The sequence below is a fragment of the Cervus canadensis genome, chromosome X (genome assembly GCF_019320065.1).
Source record: "Cervus canadensis isolate Bull #8, Minnesota chromosome X, ASM1932006v1, whole genome shotgun sequence".
NCBI classification, from domain to species: domain Eukaryota; kingdom Metazoa; phylum Chordata; class Mammalia; order Artiodactyla; family Cervidae; genus Cervus; species Cervus canadensis.
In genome coordinates, this window is record NC_057419.1 from 85,079,214 (window position 1) to 85,101,407 (window position 22,194).

General features: G+C 37.2%; 1 protein-coding gene across 1 annotated transcript in view; it reads left to right on the forward strand.

Annotated features, from left to right (window-relative positions):
• The window catches only part of PCDH11X (protocadherin 11 X-linked), a 985,621-nt gene extending 963,629 nt beyond the window's left edge, over window positions 1-21,992 (forward strand). Inside the window, exon 8 of the mRNA XM_043458684.1 lies at window positions 18,035-21,992. Within this exon, the coding sequence (XP_043314619.1) occupies window positions 18,035-18,708 (674 nt within the window). The 3' untranslated portion in view covers window positions 18,709-21,992. The remainder of the gene's footprint in view (window positions 1-18,034) is intronic.
• Window positions 21,993-22,194: the final 202 nt, after the last annotated feature.

A 22,194-nucleotide genomic window follows, 5' to 3' on the forward strand; every position in this document is an offset into this window, starting at 1 on the left:
AATTTTCTGGAAGAGTTTGAGTAAGATAGGTGTTAGCTCTTCTCTAAATTTTTGGTAGAATTCAGCTGTGAAGCCATCTGGTCCTGGGCTTTTGTTTGCTGGAAGATTTCTGATTAACAGTTTATCGCTGAATTTCCGTGCTTCGTGATATGGGTCTGTATAAAGATCTTTCTGTTTCCTTCCTGGTTCGCAGTTCTTGGGAAAAGTTATACTTTTCTCTAGGAATTTGTCCCTCCATTTCTTAACCAAGTTGTCCATTAACTTTGGGGTATAGCCTGCTTAAGTAGAGTCTCTTGTGATTGCTTTTGTAATTTAGAGTTTTTTTGTTTGTGATCTCTCATATTTTCAATAATTCTAGTTTTTGTGATTTATGTTCTTCATTCCTTCATTTCTTGCACTGAGTCTGTCGCTAAAAGGGTTTTTGCTTCATTTTATTTACTTTTTCAAGAGTACCCAGCTTTATAGCTTATATTGATTTTTGCTATGGTCTCTCCTATCTCCATCTCTCTTTTTTTTTTTTTTTTTTGCATTTATTTCTGCCCTAATTTTTAAGATTTCTTTCCTTCTACTAACCCTGGGGTTCTTCATTTCTTCCTTCTCTAGTTCCTTTTGGTGTAGAGTAGGTTATTTACTTGACTTTTTTCTTATTTCTTGAGGTAAGCCTGTTTTGCTATGAACCTTCCCCTTAGCACTGCTTTTCCAGTGTCCCATAGGCTTTGGGTTGTTGTATTTTCATTTTCATTTGCTTCTACACATATTTTGACTTCTTTTTTGATTTCTTCTATGATTTGTTGGTTATTCAGAAGCGTGTTATTTAGCCTCTATATGTTGGAATTTTTAATAGGTTTTTTTTTTTTTTTCCCTGTAATTGAGATCTAGTCTTACTGCATTGTGGTCAGAAAAGATGACTGGAATGATTTCATTTTATTTTATTTTTTTTTTAATTTACCAAGGCTAGATTTATGGCCTAAGATGTGATCTATTCTGGAGAAGGTTCCGTGTTTGCACTTGAGAAAAAGGTGAAATTGATTATTTTGGGGTGAAATGTCCTATAGATATCAATTAGGCCTAGCTGGACCATTGTGTCATTTAAAGTTTGTGTTTCCTTGTTAATTTTCTGTTTAGTTGATTTATCCATAGGTGTGAGTGGGTTATTAGAGTCTCCCACTATTATTGTGTTATTGTTAATTTCCCCTTTCATTCTTGTTAGCATTTGCCTTACATATTGCAGTGCTCCTTTGTTGGGTGCATATATATTTATAATTGTTATATATTCTTCTTTGATCCTTTGATCATTATGTAGTGTCCTTCTTTGTCTCTTTTCACAGCCTTTATTTTAAAGTCTATTTTATCTGATATGAGTATTGCAACTCCTACTTTCTTCTGTTCTCCGTTTGGGTGAAATATTTTTTTCCATCCCTTCACTTTCAGTCTCTCTGTGTCCCTTGTTTTGAGGTGGGTCTCTTGTAGACAGCATATATAGGGGTCTTGTTTTTGTATCCATTCAGCCAGTCTTTGTCTTTTGGTTGGGACATTCAACCCATTTGCATTTAAGGTAATTATTGATAAGAATGGTCCCGTTGCCATTTGCTTTGTTGTTTTGGGTTTGCATTCATATAAACTTTCTGTGGTTCCTGACTAGGGAAGGTCCTTTAGCATTTGTTGAAGAGCTGGTTTGGTAGTGCTGAATTCTCTCAACTTTTGCTTGTATGTAAAGCTTTTGAATTCTGTTTCATATCTGAATGAGATCCTTGCTGGGTACAGTAATCTGGGTTATAGGTTATTCTCTTTCATTACTTTAAGTATGTCCTGCCATTCCCTTCTGGCCTGAATAGTTTCTATTTAAAGATCAGAATAGTTTCTATTGTTATCCTTATGGGAATCCCTTTGTGTGTTATTTGTTGTTTCTCCCTTCTGCTTTTAATATTTATTCTTTGTGTTTGATCTTTGTTAATTTTATTAACATGTATCTTGGGGTATTTTGTCTTGGGTTTATTCTGTTTGGGACTCTCTGGGTTTCTTGAACTTGGGTGGCTATTTCCTTCCCCATTTTGGGGATGTTTTCAGCTATTATCTCCTTGAGTATTTTCTCATGGCCTCTCTTTTTGTCTTCTTCTTTTGGGACTCCTATGGTTCGAATATTGGGGCATTTAACATTGTCCCAGAGGTCTCTGAGGTTGTCCTCATTTTTTTTAATTCTTTTTTTCTTTTATTCTCTCAACTTCATTTATTTCTACCCTTCTATCTTCTACCTCACTTATCCTATCTTCTGCCTCTGTTATTCTACTGTTGGTTCCCTCCAGAGTGTTTTTTATCTCATTTATTGCATTATTCATTATATATTGAGTCTTTTTTATTTCTTCTAGGTCCTTGTTAAACGTTTCTTTCATCTTCTGGATCCTTGTCTCCAGGCTATTTATATGTAGCTCCATTTTGTTTTCAAGATTTTGGATCATTTTCACTATCATTGTTCTGTATTCTTTTTCAGGTAGGTTCCCTATCTCTTCCTCTTTGGTTTGGTGGGTATTTTTCCTGTTCCTTTCCCCGCTGAGTATTTATCTGCCTTTTTATCTTGTTTAGATTGCTGTGTTTGGGATGACCTTTTGGTATTCCGGCAGTTTGTATTTTCTCTTTATTGTGGAGGTTCCTCGCTGTGGGTGGGGTTGGGTGGGTGGCTTGTCAAGGTTTCCTGGTTAGGGAAGCTTGTGTTGGTGTTCTGGTGTGTGGAGCTGGATTTCTTCTTTCTGGAGTGCAATGAAGTGTCCATTAGTGAGTTTTGAGGTGTCAATGGGTTTGGTGTGATTTTGGGCACCCTCTGTATTGAAGTTCAGGGCTATGTTCCTGTATTTGTAGAAAATTTGCATGGCATGTCTTTCTCTGGAACTTGTTGGCTCTTGGGTGGTGCTTGGTTTCAGTGTAGGTATGGAGGTTTTTGGATGACCTCTTATTGATTATGTTCCCTGGAGTCAAGAGTTCTCTGGTGTTTTCAGGTTTTGAACATAAGCCTCCTGACTCTGGATTTCAGTCTTATCCTTACAGTAGCCTCAAGACTTCTCCATCTATACAGCACCAATGATAAAATATCTAAGTTAATGATGAAAAGTTTCTCCACAGTGAGGGACACATGGATAGGTACACAGAGTTACATGGAGAAGAGAAGAGGGAGGAGGGAGACAGAGGTGACCAGGAGGAGAAGTGGGTCAATCAAACAGGGAAAGAGCAAGCTAGCAAGTAATCAGTTCCCTATGTGCTCTCCACAATCTGGACCCCTCAGAGATGTTCACAGAATTACACAGAGAAGAGAAGAGGGAGGAAGGAGACAGAGGTGACCAGGAGGAGATAAGTGGGAATCAAAAGAAGAGAGACAGATCCAGCCAGTTATCAGTTCCCTAAGTGTTCTCCACAGACAGGAATACACAAAGAGATTCACAGTGTTGGGTAGAGAAGAGAAGAGGGAGGGCAGAGATAGAGGCGACTTGGTGGAGAAAAAGAATAATCAAAAGGGCAATCAAGCCAGTAATCACACTCCCAAGTAAAAATGGGTACTGAAGATTGGTTTCTTAAAGGTACAGTATTGATAACAGATACCAAAAAAGGAAAGATTAAAAATCTAGAGTAGTTTTTAGACTCTCAAAAATACAATATTTAAAAAAAAAATACAAAGTCACAAACATTTTAAAATATATATATGAAGTTTGCTTTACAAATAGGGTCTTTTTTTTTTACAAGGTAATAGTAGATTATAAAAATGAAAATTAAAGGAGTAATAGAGGACTTAAAAATAAAAAAAAATTAAAAATGATAAGAATAAAAATATATCTAGGAATTTCTCTGGAGCTGTTGAGGGCAGTGTGGGGTCAGTTCAGTTTAAGATATTTCCTTAATCCAGCTTATACTTCTCAAGATTTATAGGCCCCTTCCAGTGTAGTTGGTGCTAATTACAGGGTTTTAATCTGTTGCGCCTGTCACTTCCAAAGCGGTTCCCTCTGTTTATTTTAGCTTCTCCTGTTTGCTGGTCTCTTCAGTGTTTAATTTCTTCCCTGACACAAGGGGGTGAAGGTGGTCACTCATTTAGGCTCACTTGTTCAGTCGTGCAGTGGGGAGGGAGGAACATTGCAAACAAATATCACTGTTGTGTGTGGGGAGTGCTCACAGTTTCAGCCACACTGGGTTTGCCTCCACTCATGGCATGTGTGCTTTCATGGTCTATACTTCTCAGGATCAAAGTTGCTCTGCCGGGAACTGTCTGAAGCAGGCCCTGGGTTGTGTGCACTTTCCAGGTCTTTGCCACTCAGGTTCAGGTTCTTGAGTACTCCACAAAGGCGCAGACTCCATTGGGCCTGAGTTTTGTGCCCTTCCCAGGCCCGAGCAGCTCAGGTGACCAGGTGCTTGGCAAGCGCAGTCACCCCCAGGTGGGCAGTACATCTTATCGCCTCCCCCATCCCAGACGTTTGGTTTTCTAGGTGTACAATGGACGTGCCTTCTCAGGTGTGCCATGTGTCTCTTCTGGGGAGCTGATCTCTGGCTGCAACCCTCTCAGCAGATGGCAACCGTCCAGAATCCCAAGAACTCTTGGTTAGCAAAGGAGCCAGCTTGCAGATTGGTAGAGGACTCCTCTCTAGGGCAGCGATTGCCGGTTTCCAGCTCTGGCTGCCCCCCACACCCTTCCCCACCTGCTTGCCTCCAGTGGGGGATGGGCCAGTCCACAGCCTGCTAGCTCTTCTCTGATATTTGCTCAGTCCTTTGCTCTGTGAGCGGGCCTGGCAGTGCCTCAGGTTAGGGCTTTTCATGGGATAGTTCTCTCTCACTCTTGCTCTCTCTCTCTTTTCTTTCTTTCTCTCTCTCTGGCTATCCCACAGTTTGGATTGCTATCTCACATTAGTTCCCTCAGATTACCCTCAGGGCATTCGGACCCAGTCCTTACCCTAAGCAATGCAGCCTTGCCTCCCTGTTCAGACCCCACTTACTGGTGGCAGCTGCAAGTGTTGAGAGTTGCTGTTAGGCATGTAATCTGTGGGTTTTAATTGTTTATTTATTTATTTTTCCTCCCTGTTATGTTTCCCTCTGAGATTCCAAGATTCCCCACAGACCCACCAGTGAGAGTGCTTCCTGCTGTTTGGAAACTTCTTCTAAGACTCCCTTCCCGGGACAGATCTCTGACTCTACCTCTTTTGCCTCTCTTTTTATCTTTTATATTTTGTCCTACCTCCTTTCGAAGACAATGGACTGCCTTTCTGTATGTCTCATGTCCTCTGCCAGCATTCAGAGGTTTTTTTGTGGAATTTGATCAGCGTTCAAATGTTCTTTCAATGAATTTGTGGGGGAGAAAGTGGTGTCCACGTCCTATTCCTCTGCCATCTTGGGACCGCCCCCAGTATTTTGTAGTTTAATTAGCCAAACTTATTATGTTCCTAATATCAAAATACTGATTGTCTTTGATCAAGAGGAAAAATAAGTTGCTTTTCTTTTTTGAAGCACAAAATGTGTGGTACTTATTTTTCTACAAGTGCTTGTATTGATTTGCATATACATTAGAGATAAGTTATTGAACAAGTAATTCTTTGTATAACCTTACACTAATAATGCAAGTACATTTTAATTGGTCAAGAGAGAAACCTAATTGCTTGCTTTTATTAATGCAGACATTATAACTGTAAAGTAAATGTCACATGAAGATGACATGTGACATTGTGACATTTGGGGCACTGAATACTACAGTCCTGGGAGTTGTGGCATGCTGGCATTAAAACAAACAAAAAAAAATTCTTTCAAATTTTTATTTTCTAGGAACAGTGATTGGTGCTCCCATTGTATTAGGCATATTATAGATTCAATATGCTATCTGAAGTTTTTTAATGAGGAACATTAGAATGTTTGTACGGATGTTTGATGGACAAGCAATGAATCAAAGTTAACCCAATGAACTATAATTTTAATGTTTGTACCAAGGCAACCTGTATTTGAATTACTCATTACAAGATTTCAAAGACAACTGTATGTGCTATAAAAACATAATCACAAATACAGTCTTCATTGAAACAACACTTTTTCCTCACAGCCAACTGCAGTTTAATTAATGATGTAGATAAATAAACTGTTTCAATGCAACAGATTAATCATATATTTCTTACAAAATGGTTGAAAATACAAGGAAAAGATGACATTTCATAAAATGTATGTGATCAAAATATATGTATGTGATTTATGAATGATAATCCATTTACTCCACTAGATGATTACAGAACTTCCACAAGACTGGGGAAACAGACACTTGGAGAGCACAAACAAAACCTTGTGTGCACCAGGACCCAGGATAAAGGAGCAGTGGCCTCACAAAAAAACTGAGCCAGACTTGCCTGTGAGTGTCCAGGAGTCTCTGGCAGAGCCATGGGTCGACAGAGGCCTGCCATGGGGTCAGGGGCACAGAATACTACCATCCTGGGAGTTCCAGCATGCTGGCATAAATTCTTTTGAAGGTCACCTTTACTGCCATTACCCTTACCATAGTTTGGCCTCAGGTCAAAGTACAGGGAGGGAACACACACCACTCATCAATAGAAAATTGGATTGAAGATTTATTGAGCATGGCCCTGCCGATCAGAGCAAAGCCCAGAATCCCCCATAGTCTTTTGTTCCCATTAGGAAGCTTCCACAAGCCTCATCCTTATTCATCAGAGTTCAGACAGAATGACAACCACAAATACAGAAAATAAATCAAACTGATCACATGGATCGCAGCCTTGTCTAACTCAGTGAAACTATGGGTCATGCTGTGTAGAGCTACGCAAGACAGACAGGACATGGTGAAGAGTTCTGACAAAATGTGGTCCACTGGAGAAGGGAATGGCAAATCACTTTAATAGTCTTGCCTCGAGAACCCAATGAACAGTATGACAGGGCAAAAAATGTATGACACTGAACAACTAACTCCCCAGGTCGGTAGGTGCCCAATATGGTATTCTATGGAGAAAAATGAAGAAATAGCTCCAGAAGAAGTGAAGAGGCTGAGTCAAAGGGGAAACAACACCCAGTTGTAGATGTGACTGGTGATGGAAGTAAAGTCCGATACTGTAAAGAACAATATTGCATAGGAACCTGGAATATTAGGTGCATGAATCAAGGTAAATTAGAAGTGGTCAATTAAGAGGTAGCAAGAGTGAACATTGACATTTTAAGGAATCAGTGAACTAAAATGGAAATCAAATAGGAAATCAAAACCCATAGGTTTTGAGTTGTCTTGTTTTCATTGTCATTTTTTTCTAGAAATTTTTTGATATCTCTTTTGATTTCTTCAGTAACCTGTTGGTTATTTAGAAATGTGTTGTTTAATCTCCATATGTTTGTGTTTCTTACATTTTTTTTCTTGTAATTGATATTTAGTCTCATAGAGTTGTGGTCAGAGAAGATGCTTGATATGATTTTAATTTTCTTACATTTACTGAGGTTTGAATTTGTGACCCAAGATATGGTCTATCCTGGAGAATGTTCCATGTGTACTTGAGAAGGTGTATTCTTCTGTATTTGGATGGAGTGTCCTGAAGATATCAATGAGATCCAACTCATCTAATGTATCATTTAAGACTTGTGTTCCTTATTAATTTTCTGTTTTGATGATCTGTCCATTGGTGTGAGTGGGCTGTTAAAATCTCCGACTATTATTGTGTTACTGTCAGTTTCTCCTTTTACGTCTGTTAGTGTTTGCCTTATGTATTGAGGTGCTCCTGTGTTTGGTGCATAGATATTTATAATTGTTATGGTTTCCTCTGGATTGATCCCTTGATCATTATGTACTGTCCTTCTTTATCTCTTGTAATATTCTTTATTTTAGCGTCTATTTTGTCTGATATGAGGGTTGCTACTCAAGCTGTCTTTGCTTTCCATTTGCATGGAATATATTTTTCCTTCCTCTCCCTTTCAGTATATATCTTAGGTCTGAAGTGGGTTTCTTGTAGACAGCATGTATATAGGTCTTGTTTTTGTATCCATTCAGTTAGTCTGTGTCTTTTGGTTGAGCATTTAATCCATTTACATTTAAAATAATTACAAATATATGTAGTTCCTCTTGCCATTTTCTTAACTGTTTGGGGTTGATTTTGTATATCTTTTTTCTTCTTTTGTATATTTTGACTATATAAGTCCTTTAACGTTTGTTGTAAAGCTGGTTTGGTGGTATTGAATTCTCTTAACTTTTGCTTGTCTGAAAAGCTTTTGATTTCTCCATCAGTTTTGAGAATGAGATCCTTGCCAGGTACAGTAATGTTGGTTGTAGATTTTTCCTTTCAGTACTTTAAACATATCCTACCATTCCCTTCTGGCCTGCAGAGTTTCTGCTGAAAGATTAGCTCTATCGAGTTTTCTTTGTATGGTACTTGTCACTTCTCCTTTACTGCTTTTAATATTCTTTCTTTGTGTTTAGTCTTTGTTAGTTTGATTACTATGTGTGTTTGCATGTTTCTCCTGGGGTTTATCCTGTATGGGACTCTTTGTGCCTCTCGAACTTGATGGACTATTTCCTTTTCCATGTTGGGGAAGTTTTCAATTATAATCTCTTCAAAAATTTTCTCCAATACCCTTTCTTTTTCTCTTCTTCTATGGGACCCCCTATAATTCAAATGTTGGTGTGTTTGGCATTGTTCCAGAGGTCTCTGAGACTATTCTCAGTTCTTTACATTCTTTTTACTTTATTCTGCTCTTCAGAAGTTATTCCCACCATTTTATCTTCCAGCTCACTGATTCATTCTTCTGCTTCAGATATTCTGCTATTGATTCCTTCTAGAGTATTTTTAGTTTCAGTAATTGTGCTGTTTGTCTCTGCATGTTTATTCTTTAATTCTTCTAGGTCTTTGTTAACTGATTCTTGCTTTTTCTCCATTCTGTTTTCAAGGTTTTTGATCATCTTTATTATCATTTTTCTGAATTCTTTTTTGGTATTTTGCCTATTTCTGCTTCATTTATTTGGACTTTTGCATTTCTAGTTTGTTCCTTCATTTGTGCAGTATTTCTCTGCCTTTTCATTATTATTATTTTTTTAAATTATTGTGCTTGAAGTCTCTTTTTCCCAGGTATCAAGGTCGAATTCTTTCTTCCTTTTGGTTTCTTGCCTCCTAAGTTTGGTCCAGTGGTTTGTGTGAGCTTCGTATAGGGTGAGATATGTGCTGAGTTTTTTGTTCCTTTGTTCGTTTGTTTGTTTCTCTTATGGGCAAGGCTGAGTGAGGTGGTAAGCCTTTCTGCTGATGATTGGGTTTGTATTTTTCTTTTGTTTGTTGTTTGGATGTGGCATCCTGCCCAGGGTGATGCACAGGGTGATGCTGGTTTTTTTATTCAAGTGGTTTCCTTTGTGTGAGTTCTCACTAACTGATACTCCCTAGGGTTAGTTCTGTGATAGTCTAGGGTCTTTCTCCCACTGCAAAGATCAGGGCTTGATCTCTGGTCAGGAACGAAGATGCCATGACCAGCTTCTTATGGCCTTAAGTGATATTAAAACAAATATCCCAAAATGAGAAACCAAAGATGAACCCCAGACAAATGACAGTTACAAAATCGGTCAAATACTAATTAAAACAATGCAATATGCACATACACATATAGACCCATCAGCAAAGTCAAAATAGTCCAACAAAAAGAAAGTACAGTAGACTGACCTGGCAAACAAAGGAAATCAAAAATTATATTTACCAGTTAAGAACAAAACTAACTAAAGCACACACTGGAAAACAAAACTAAAGCAAGGTGCCAAGTGGGAAATAAAGCAATGAAAACAAAGCTAACAAATATGTTGAAAGGAAGGGTAAGAAAGAAAAGAAAGAAAAATAGATTTGCAAAGTTAAACAGAGGTAGATGAAGAAGATTTATATACATTAAAGTTTGACTGCTGGGGAAAAGAGCAGTAGGAAAGGTAAACAAAGGAATAAATGTAGAAAATATAATAGATTTTTAAAAATTAAAATTATAAAAATGAGAAATGAATAAGAAAAAGGAAGAAAAAAGGAAAAAGGAAAACTCCACAGAAGTGCAGTTCCCAATGTAGAGGCAGGGTTTATAACAACAACAAAAAAATGCGACTGAGAAATGAAAAAAACAAAAGCTCAAAAGCTTAATGAATTTTCATAGTGCCAATAAAATCGACAGCTACAATGGCGGGGGGAAAAAGGCGGGGTGGTGGGGGGAGAAAAAATTCCAAAGGAATTTACAGTACACGTCAAAACAAGAATAATAAATGTCTTCCTTGAGTCACTGCTTTCAGAGTCCTTTTCCTCGCTGGGAATCACAGTCCACTTCACCTCCTTAGGATGCCCTCCAACACTGTGCTGATCTCTGGACCTGCTGTGGGGGCAGCTCAGATTCTAATCTGGTCCTACTGCTGTGTATTCTTGATTCCAATGTCCACAGCTATTAGAATTAGTGTGTTTTCTTTTGTGGGAGCTCTCAATGAACTTTTATATATTCCATAGACACAGAGTCTACCTAATTGATTGTGTGGATTTAATCTGCAGCTTTTACAGCTGTTGGGAAGGTTTTTTGTCTTCTTCCTTAGCCACACTACCACGGGGTTTCAACTGTGGTTTTATTTCCCCCTCTACATGTGCGTCGTCTTCTGGGGTTTGCTCCTGAGGCTGCTCTGGAGGGCTTGGGTTTGCCTCTGTGATGGTCAGGTGTGAAGGTGATTCAGCTGCTTGGGTGGCAGGGATTCTGGCAGCACCACGTACTCAGGGGAGTTGACAGCTATGGCAGCAGGAAATACAGTGCTATAGAAGGGTATGGCAACAAGTATTGGCCAATACTCTCCAGTATTCTTGCCTGGAGAACCCTCCTTCCCTGATAGAGAATCCTGGCAGGCCACAGTCTACAAGGTCACAAAGAGTCATACACTACCAAAGCAACCCTGCGTAAATAGACGCAAGACTTTCGCTCTGCCTCAGTGAGAACTGAGTGTGATGGTGGTGCAGCTGCTTGGCTTGCGGGGACCCTGGTGGCGCCAAGTGTTCAGGGACACGGACTGCCTCTGCCGCAGAAGTTATGGCCCTATCAGAGTCTTTTTTTTTTTTTTTTTTTTTGAGCTTCTTGTAGCTGGTGATCATAAGGCCTCTTTGGCCAGTCTTTCTCCATAGCTCTGCCCATTCAGGCACTTAGAGGGCTTCCTTGCCTGGGTTCCTTCTCTGTTGTTCAGCGTGTCAGGCACTTAAAGGGGCACCCTGGGTGGGGTCCTACTCTGTATTTCGGCACATCAGTCACTTAAAGGTGCACCCTCGAGTGGTCATACTCTGTAGTTCAGTGTGTCAGGCATTTGATAGGACAGGTTCTCTATTGTTCAGCTGCCGGTGCTCTTGGGTGGGGAGAGAAAGGCTCTGGTAAGGTCTCCAACCCCTATGCATGACTCAGCAGTATCACCTTGCTTCCATGACTGCCCAGCTTTCCTCCACAGGCATTTTCCACCACAATCTCCTCCCTCACATCCCCTCAATCTTTCTCTCTGCAGTCAACAGCAACCCTCACCCTGGGATTGTTCCACAACCTCTAAGCTCCAGCTCCCATCCACTATGCCTTCCAGGGGACCTGAATCCCTGTCTGGGGTATGTATGGCTGTAGCAAGGACTGAGTCTCATTCCATTTAGGCTGCCACAGATAAGTTGTTTCACTCTCAGCCTTAAATGTTTCTCCTGATTCAGACAATTGCCCTAATATGGTGATTGGACCCCTGCTTCAGTTCCCCCACCCACCAAGGGCAGGCCCAGTCCTACTAACACTCCTGTTTTTTCCCCCTAGTTCCTTCATCCTACCGAGTTTTGTGTGGTTCTATATATTCTTTTCTGCTGGTCAGGTACTCCTGTCAGCCCTCAGCTGGTGTTCTGCATGCACTTTTGTGTTTAAAGATGTATTATTGATATATTTGTGTAGAGAGGTGTACTCCACATCCATCTACTCCTCTTCCATCTTATTCCCCCTTTAAAGAATACTTTAGTAGTACTCATTCAAATAGGAACTCTTAGAAAATTAATTATACTTTTAATTTTGAGCTTTTATTTAATATTGATTCAATAGTGGCTGGTGGATTTTTCTGTTCTTATATATCCAAATATTAAGTTTATTATAAAACTTTTTAAATTTAAAACTAGTATTTTCATCAAGGTAGTCTGAATTCTGAGTCTAAGACATTTAGCTAAAAACATGATTTTCTATAAATTGCACTCACATACATATATGTTGTCAATAATCTCCCATTTATTTAATTGAATATAAGAATACATTTAGTAGCTCTGGATATATGTTTTCACTTTGTTGTAGCTTGTGGATTTTTTTTAAGTCGTATATTTTACTAACTATTACTATACCCATTACTTAAAGAAAAGAGAGTTTATAAGGGACAAATAATATCAATACATTTCAGTTTATTTATTATTAAAACTCTGCTACTGAATTGATATTCTCTATTCAATTAGTACTTGCATGGTTTATCCACTATGAATTATTCAGAGTTAAGTGAAAAAATTAAAAAAAAAATATTTTGGATTATTGTCAAGGTTAATTTCTGAGAAAATATCTAGAGATGTACTTAATTATCTATATTTTATAGTTCAGTTCAGTCACTCAGTCATGTCCGAATCTTTGCAACCCCCTGGACTGCAGCACTCCAGGCCTCTCTGTCCATTGCCAATGCAAGGAGTTTAGTCAAACTCATGTTCAGTGAGTTGGTGATGCCATCTAACCATCTCCTCCTGTCTTCAATCTTTTCAAGCATCGGGGTCTTTTCCAGTGAATCAGTTCTTCGCATTAGGTGGCCAAAGTATTGGAGTTTCATCTTCAGCATCAGTCCTTCCAATGAACACCCAGGGCTGATCTCCTTTAGGATGGACTGGTTGGATCTCCTTGCAGTCCAAGGGACTCTCAAGAGTCTTCTCCAACACCACCGTTCAAAAGCATCAATTATTCGGAGCTCAGCTTTCTTTATAGTCCAACTCTCACATCCATACATGACTACTGGAAAAACCATAGCCTTGACTAGATGGACCATTGTTGGCAAACTAATGTCTCTGCTTTTTAATATGCTGTCTAGGTTGGTCATAGCTTTTCTTCCAAGGAGCAAGCATCTTTTAATTTCATGGCTGCAGTCACCATCTACAGTGATTTTGGAGCCCCCAAAATAAAGGCTGTCACTGTTTCCACTGTTTCCCCCATCTATTTGCCATGAAGTGATGGGACCAGATGCCATGATATTAGTTTTGTGAATGTTGAGTTTTAAGCCAACTTTTTGACTCTCCTTTTTCACTTTAATCAAGAGGCTCTCTAGTTCTTCGCTTTCTGCCATAAGGATGGTATCATCTGCATGTCAGAGGTTATTGATATTTCTCCGGGCCATCTTGATTCCAGCTTGTGTTTCATCCACTTGGGTATTTCACGTGATGTACTCTGCATGTAAGTTAAATAAGCAGGGAGACAATATACAGCCTTGACGTACTCCTTTCCTGATTTGCAACCAGTCTATTTTTCCATGTCTAGTTCTAACTCTTGCTTCCTGACCTGCATACTGATTTCTTAAGAGACAGGTCAAGTGGTCTGTTATTCCCATCTCTTTAAGAATTTTTCAGTTTTTTGTGATCCACACTGTCAAAGGCGTTGGCATAGCCAATAAAGCAGAAGTAGATGTTTCTCTGGAACTCTCTTGCTTTTTCAATGATCCAACGGATGTTGGCAACTTGATATCTGGTTCCTCTGCCTTTTCTAAATCCAGCTTGAACATCTGGACATTCAGGGTTCACATACTGTTGAAGCCTGATGGAGAAGCTCTATACAGAAGAAACAACAAGACCAGGAGTTGACTGTGGTTTAGATCATGAACTCTTTACTGCCAAATTCAGACTTAAATTGAAGAAAGTAGAGAAAACCACTAGACCATTCAGGTATGACCTAAATCAAATCCGCTATGATTATACAGTGGAAGTGAGAAATAGATTCAAGGGATTAAGTCTTATAGAGAGAGTGCCTGAAGAACTATGGACAGAGATTTTTGACATCTGTCCTTTTGACAGAGGCGGCAGGGATCAAGACCATCTCCAAGAAAAAGAACTTCAAAAAGTCAAAATGGTTGTCTGAGGAGGCCTTACAAATAGCTGTGAAAAGAAGAGAAGTGAAAGGCAAAGGAGAATAGGAAAGATATACCCAATTGAATGCAGAGTTCCAAAGACTATTAAGGAGGGATTTATAAAAAAAAAGCCTTCCTCAGTGCTCAGTGCAAAGAAATAGAAGAAAACGATGGAATGGGAAAGACTAGAGATCTCTTCAAGAAAATTAGAGACACCAAGGGAACATTTCATGCAAACATTGGCACAATAAAGGACAGAAATGGCGTGGACCTAATAGAAGCAGAAGATATGAAGAAGAGGCAGCAAGAATACACAGAAGAACTATACAAAAAAGATCATCACAACACAGATAACCACGGTGGTGTCATCACTCACCTAGAGCTAGACATCCTGGAATGTGAAGTCAAGTGGGCCTTCAGAAGCATCACTAGGAACAAAGCTATTGAAGGTGATGGAATTCCAGTTGAGCTATTTAAAATCCTGAAAGATGATGCTGTGAAAGTGCTGCACTCAATATGGCAGCAAATTTGGAAAACTCAGCAGTGGCCACAGGACTGGAAAAGGTCAGTTTTCATTCCAATCCCAAAGAAAGACACTGTCAAAGAACGCTCAAACTACTGCACAATTCAAATCTCTACCTTAAATGTGTAAAATAAATATAGGAGGGAAAATGAAACATTAACAATTTCTGAAACTAGCAGGAATTGAGAGACTTTACAATTAAACTGAACCAGAGGTGAATCTTGACTCTGGAATTTCTTGGCTGTGTGATGTTGGATAATGCATTCAAACTCTATGGTCTTTGGTTTCCCCCTTTATGAACTATTACTATTTCTTCTACCTTCATCTTGATGGAGTATTTATTTATTTTTTTCCACTCATGGTCCCTGGTTTGCACTGCCCAGATTGATGCCAGAGCAAACAGACAGAGGCAACCATTTGCATTCTTGATTCATTTTCAAAAGAACATTTATACTTTGCTCCTTGCTCTTTTATTCTTTAAAAAAAATAATTTTATATTGGAGTGTAGCTGATTAGCAATGTTGTGATAGTTTCAGGTGCACAGCAGAATGACTCAGCCATACATATACATGTATCCATTCTCCCCTGATCTCTCCACCCATCCAGGCTGCCACGTAACATTGAGAAGATTTTGTATACAGAAAATCTTATGAAATCCACTAAAAACCTAATAAAACTAATAATCAAGCTGAGAAGTTTACAGGCTTGAAGAGCAATATATAAAAACCAATTGTTCTTCTATATTTTAGCAATAAACATTCCAATAAAAGAAATTAAGAAAACACTACCATTTACAGTGAAATAAAATACTTAGGAGCAAATTCAACAAAGGGAATGTGAAGTTTTTACTCTGAAAAACTTGAAATAACTACTGAAATAAATTAAAGAATCTGCCTGCAGTGTGGGAGACTCAGGTTCAATCCCTGGGTCATGAAGATCCCCTGGAGGAAGAAATGTCTACCCTCTCCAGTATTCTTGCCTGGGAAATCCCATGGACAGAGGAGCCTTGTGGGATACAGTCCATAGGGTCACAAAGAGTCAGATACAACTGAAGTGACTTAGCACAGCCCAGGGCAAAATGGATTGACAGTTAGGAGTTTGGTTTAATATGGTCAAATGGATAGTAAAAAGTATTTGAAACATTCAATTTAGATTTTCACTTTTTATTTAGTGTTTTGGGTGACTAACACATACATACATACTGAAAGAAATTAAAAGTATAAATAAGTGGAAAGACAGTCCATGTTCAATGATAGGGAGACTTAACACTGTTAAAGTCTTAAGTCTTAATACTGTTAAAATCACTAACTGATTTTCAGATTCAATATAATCCTATCAAAATCTGCAAAATCCAAACTGAATTTTTGCAGAAACTGAGTGGAGGAATTGGAACCTTAATATATTTCTGGTGGTAATGTAAAATTGTGCAGTCAATGTGGAAAAGAGTTTGGCAGTTCTTTGCATTAAACTCCATACATAGGTAACTCCATACATAGGCAACTCCATACATAGATATATTCCCAAAAGAAATGAATAACTGTATCTACACAAAAACTTTTAAACAATATTCATAACAACATTACTCATCACAGTCGAAAAGTCAAAACAACTCAAATGTCCACCAATTGATGAATGGATAAATAAAATGTGATGTAATCATGCAAAGTATAATCTTGAGCAATAAAAAAATAATTGAAGTACTGACACATGCTACAACATGGAGTAACCTTAAAAACATTATGCTAAATTAATCAAGCCAGTCTCAAAATACTTCAGTGAAAGGATTCCATTAACATTACATGTCTAGAATAGGAAAATCTATAGAAGAAAAAGGTAGATTAATGGTTGCTTAAGTCTGTGGAGTTTGATATGGTTGTTTAGGGCTGTGGAGTATGTGGAGAAGTGGTCAGTGAATGCTAATGAATACCAGGTTTCTTTTTGTAGTGAGAAGGATGTCTCAAAGTTGATTGTGAAGACAGTGGCACAACTCTATGACTAAACATTATTGAATTATTCACTTTAAATGAGTGGATTTTATGGCATGTGAATTATATCTCAATAAAACTCTTAAAAAAGAAATTTCTATAAATCACAGATTTCAGTGAAAATGACTTGGTATCTATTTCCTCATCATAAAGAGGCAAATAACTCAATGCTGAAACTATGATGTATTCTTTTGTTGTAAAATTTAAGGCTGCCAGATCAGTTGCTTTTCTGATGGCAAGGAAATAAAATATAATTATGTGTATGTTTGTATATTTCCTTGCATGCTTTTATGATTTAATATCACTCCAAATACATAAAAATTTACCTTCTCAAATATTTCTAAAATAGAACTGTGCAAAAATATAGAATATTTTAAATTTTAATATTATAGGGACATTTTTTTAAGTGTCTTCTAAGTGAAGAAAAGTAAATGGTTATCTAATGGCGAAAATTAGTCTTATCTGTGACAACCATTTCTCATGTATTTTATTCCTTGGTTTTAAGTATGATAGGATAATGACAGTACCTGGGCTCTATATCCTGTTGAGGATTTACAGGAATATGAATTTCTATTTTTGACTTTTAAGATTGTTATGTCTTCTAAGAGAAATGACCTTTTAAAAAATTATGATATAATATTCTTCATTATCGCTAATAGCACTCTGCTCTAAAGTCAATTTTTATATTGATATAGCTACTCTGTCTTTCCTTTGCTAGTCTTTGTGTAGTATACTTATTGATATTTGATACCTATTGGCCTTTTAAAATTTTACAGAAACCTTATAAAGGAGTTTTTAAAAGTTTTATAGTTTAGAGCTAAGTATTTTGAATCTGTAATCCTTTATGTTGCTAAACTCTGATTTGCCAGAATTTCAGAAAATAAGGAATACAGAAATTAATTGTCTTTAAGATAATTATAGCTATATTTCATTCCTGAAACTGAAAGGCATATCTTAGAGTTCAATAAATTGTTTCCAAATTAACATAATTTATTCTTAGATCTATTCTCAGATTAATTAATTATGTTCTTAACCAAATCGTTAGCTATAATTGGTTAGTTCATTACATGTTTCTGTACTGGTTTTTCCATTCATTTCACTCATGTCAACCTTTTCTGTTAGTCAGGACCATATTTCAACAGATTTGGGTGTATAGATCAATGACCACAGCTTCCATTCACAGTCATAAACACAATTCAAAATATCTACTTTTGGGAGACTAAGCCAAAGTATCCTAATTATAAAAATGAAATGCCGTCCACCCACTCCTGATTATTTATATTATTGTAGGAATTACTTTGTGACAAATCGAGTGCCAACTATGAAAATATTAGAAGCCTCTGATGTATTTATATATAATTAAGCATTCATGTAACAGTATGATTTAAGTAGCTAATAAATGCATGCTTTTGAAACATAAACTTTATCGTTTGTTTCCCACCTTAACAGCTGCAGAAATAGCTATTCAACCTACTCTGGAAGAGGCCTCTGACAACTGCACTCAAGAATGTCTCATCTTGGGCCACTCTGATACCTGCTGGATGCCAGCTTCTCTGACTCATTCCAGCCCTTCACAGGCACAGGCCTCCACTGTATGCCACAGCCCTCCCCTGACGCAGACAACTCTTCGCCGACGCAACCCTCTGGTGACACAGGCAGTTGCTCTCTGCCACAGCCCTCCAATGACCCAGGCTATAGCACTATGCCACAGCCCTCCACCAGCACAGACCTCTGCTCTCCACCACAGCCCACCTCTAGCACAGGCTCTTCGCCACAGCCCTCCACCAGCACAGGCCTCAGCCCTTTACTACAGCCCTCCCCTGGCACAGGCTGCTACAATCCACTGCAGTCCTCCTCTGCCACAGCCTGCTGCCCTTCATCGCAGCCCTGCACAACCACCAATGGGTCTGCAGCAGGGTTGGGGGCAAGGTGCTGGCCCTGAAGGACTACTTTCTCTTGACCAAGGAGCACAAGGTAGTACAAGATCTCAGTTTTATGCCATGTCTGAAAGACTTCATCCTAGTGATGATTCGATTAAAGTCATTCCCTTGACAACCTTCACTACAGGCCAACAGGCTAGACCCTCTATGGATGATTCTCCAATTATGGAAGAACATCCATAATAAAGCTAAAATAGCTACTTCACATTTTCCAACAAGATGTTTATAATCAAAGTTTGAAATCCAATTTCAGTGAGTACTTCAAATTGTTAGATTTGTAAATAGCTATGTAAATAGAAATCTATACCAGAATCAAGCCTAGAGCTAGACCCTAGTCAAAAGTTAAAAATTAAAAAAAAAAAGTTAAAAATGAATTTACAGTTTGATTAATTTAGAATGTGTACTTAAAAAGAAAAATTGAAAAAAAAAAAGACATCCCTTTGTACAGAAAGTCTTATCATGACAGATATTAAGATAGTATATATTACTTCTGATGCACTGTATATTTTCTTTTCATCAACATGTGCAGTATTACTGATTGTTTTCCATTCTGTTTTTTCTGGACTCAATACGTAGTCAATGGAAAACTAGCAAATATCTGATCTTCCAAGAGTACCTTTATTCCATCTAAACTTTTGTTTAGACAACATTAGAAGGTGTAACTATGGTAACATTTTGCCTTTTTGTTTGATACTTGTTGTTGTCTCCACTTTTTTGTTACTAGTTTTTTTTGCAAACATGAACAGTAGGAAGTGTAAATATCTCATATTGTTGGTCTCTGTTTTTATGCTTTCTACTTTTATTTTAAGGATATATTGTTGATATACTTTTTATATTAATTTTCAGTGAAGAACTTAGAAAAACTCTATAGATTCTGTCAGTAACCTATTTCTCTACTCTTCAGTAGAGTTCGAGACACTAAAGTGCAATAACTGTGCCCAAATTAGGCAATTAACTGCTAAAAAGGGCCTCTTTCTTTTTTTGTTAAGTTTATCTTTGTAGTTTAGTGTAAAGTGCATCAGAAATCATGTTGTATCTGTCATCTTAAGCCTGTATTTCATTATTGATTGGGCCTTATCTTCTGAAATCTGTATATAACAGACTATAAAATCACAAAGAAGGTGGATGTACTGAACACTTAATCCAAATAAATATAACTGTAGATAAAACCACATACTAAACCTTTAAGACTAAGGGATTTTTATCATTCTAGCTCAACCTACTGAAGCAAAACACAGATAACAAGATGAAAGTCAGGAAGGAACTTTTCAAGAGACATAATTATAAATGTACATCAAATGTGTTACAGTATAGAAATTTAAGGAGATGTGCAGAGGGAGAAATGAGGTTCATGACTGTTTCTTGGGGTGGAGAAGAAATACCCCAGTAACACACACACTCACACACACAAACACACACACCCAAGAAAATCTCATATATGAAACAAAATATGTCATTCTAAGCAAAGAATACATGAGTAATCCTAGGGAACATTAGTTTCCTTTTGTTGTCTATTCTTTCTTCTATTTTTTGTCCTCTTAACTGGCCGTGATCTTCTATGTGCACATTTCATCAATTTACAGAAATACCATCAACTTAATTTTCCTCCATAGCAAAACTGAGAAAATGTCTTATTTCAGTTTTACACTAAATCAAGAGACAATTGATGTTTTAGTTGGGATGGGGGGGTGAATATTTCTCCTTGATTAAATTAGATATAGACTTTGTAATGTATAAGTTAAAGATATATAATTTAAACTGTGTGCACATGTTGTATTATAAACTGTGGTAAATGTATAGTTTTATTGGTGAAGGTTTCCAGTGAATGTTGAGAAAGCTTCTCTTAATGTGCCCAGCAGGCTACATAGCATTTTGAGACTATATTATTCCCATTATGAAACTCTTTAAATCTTGTCTGATTTGGTGTGTGAAACTTTTTAACTTTTAACTACTAGAGTTTAATTACTGAAATTTCAAATTAATTAATATTACTGATTTTTCTTCCCCTTCCATTTTGGTTAATATTCAAAGGGATTTGGAGCATTCTGGTATTCTAGGAGCATGTGAGTCCTGAAGGACTGAAGATGTTTGAAAGTTTACTGAAATATGACCACATATATGTGCTGGTATTATCGTTGCTATGGTTGATGAAGATTTTAGACCTGGGGAAGATGAAAAAACCCAGAATGACAAAATCAGTGCTTCCAGTAGATTTTAGAATGTTTTTCTCTCTAAAACTTGCAAAGTTAATGTGAGTGTTTCCTCTTCTATTTTAGTTATTCCTATAGTTTCCTCTCTACATTCTTAGTTAAGATCTACACATACAAATAAATAAATAGATTAAAAAGGAGAAATTAAAAGACTATTAAATAATGCCAATAGTATGAATAGTTACTATATGTTAATGAAAATCAGAATAAAACCAAAGTCAGATTTTTTTTTCCTGATAGTGTGATCTATTTTGTTATGTGGGTGGCTCTTAAGTCCTCATATAAAATTTGTGAAGTGTTGATACCTTTCCTAGATATATAGGAATGAACAAATATGCTTTCTTGCCCTTTCTATCTCTGATTATACCATCAGACTTAGATTGTGTTCAGAATATTAAATGACTGGGCACCCTCTTCTGGGTTTGTACCAGAGAGACTTTAAATGGAAGCAGGCTCAAAGTAGCCAAAGAGGCAAGGGGTGTGAGCCCAGTTTTTCTCCCCTGTGCATTCTCTTCCTAAGCTTCCACTAGGTCTGGCCTTGGCAACCAGTTACTGCCAAGATTTCAGATCCAATGAGATATTTCTCATCACATTGCAAACTCTTTCTTTGAGTGGATGGACAGAGCTATAGATTGACAAAACTCACAGATATTTTTAATGCACCAAATTTAGTTCCAGAACTTCAAATAAGCTTATTTTACTATAAATAAAAAATATTTTCCTTGAAAAAGTAAGATTTGATTTACTGATAAGAACTTACAGTTGAATGATAAAGATGGTAATAATATGTTCAATCAAACTTGTTCTATTTTTTGGCCATGTACAATCAATGTGATCATTAATTTACTAGCTATAATGTTAATATACTACATTTGTAAGTGTGTATTCAAACACCGTGTATCTTATATGCTAAGTGCATACACATTTTTTCCCTTGAACTTATCTTCAAGTTTTAGCTAATATTGTGTCAGTGTATTAGAAACAAACTTACATATGGTACAAATGATGTGATAAGTTTAGAGAGTACATTTTGTGTAGTCTTATTTAATTATTTAACATTTTGTTTTTGGTAATGTAAATTTGGTTAGAAAAAGGTCATAGTTAAATGATTAGTGCTATTGTGTATTGGTGACAGTTTATGAAGAGCCTCTGCCTTCTTAAATATTTGTCACACACTTTCGTTAAAGTGGAGAAAAATAAACTCAAAATATCACAAATTCTGCAATCCTAAAAATGCAGTCATGTCACAAGCAAAAACAAAGATCCTTTTCAGTCATGGGAAAATTAAGTTTTACCCACATACATATTTCAACATTTTTTTTTGTTGTTTATATTAAGTCTGAATGTGCATATATCTCCTAATCCACATTTGTGAATATGAATATCTTTTTATTTAAACTTTTTATTCTCTTCTGATATATATTTGCCACTATGGTTATCATCTCTTGTTCTTTCCTAT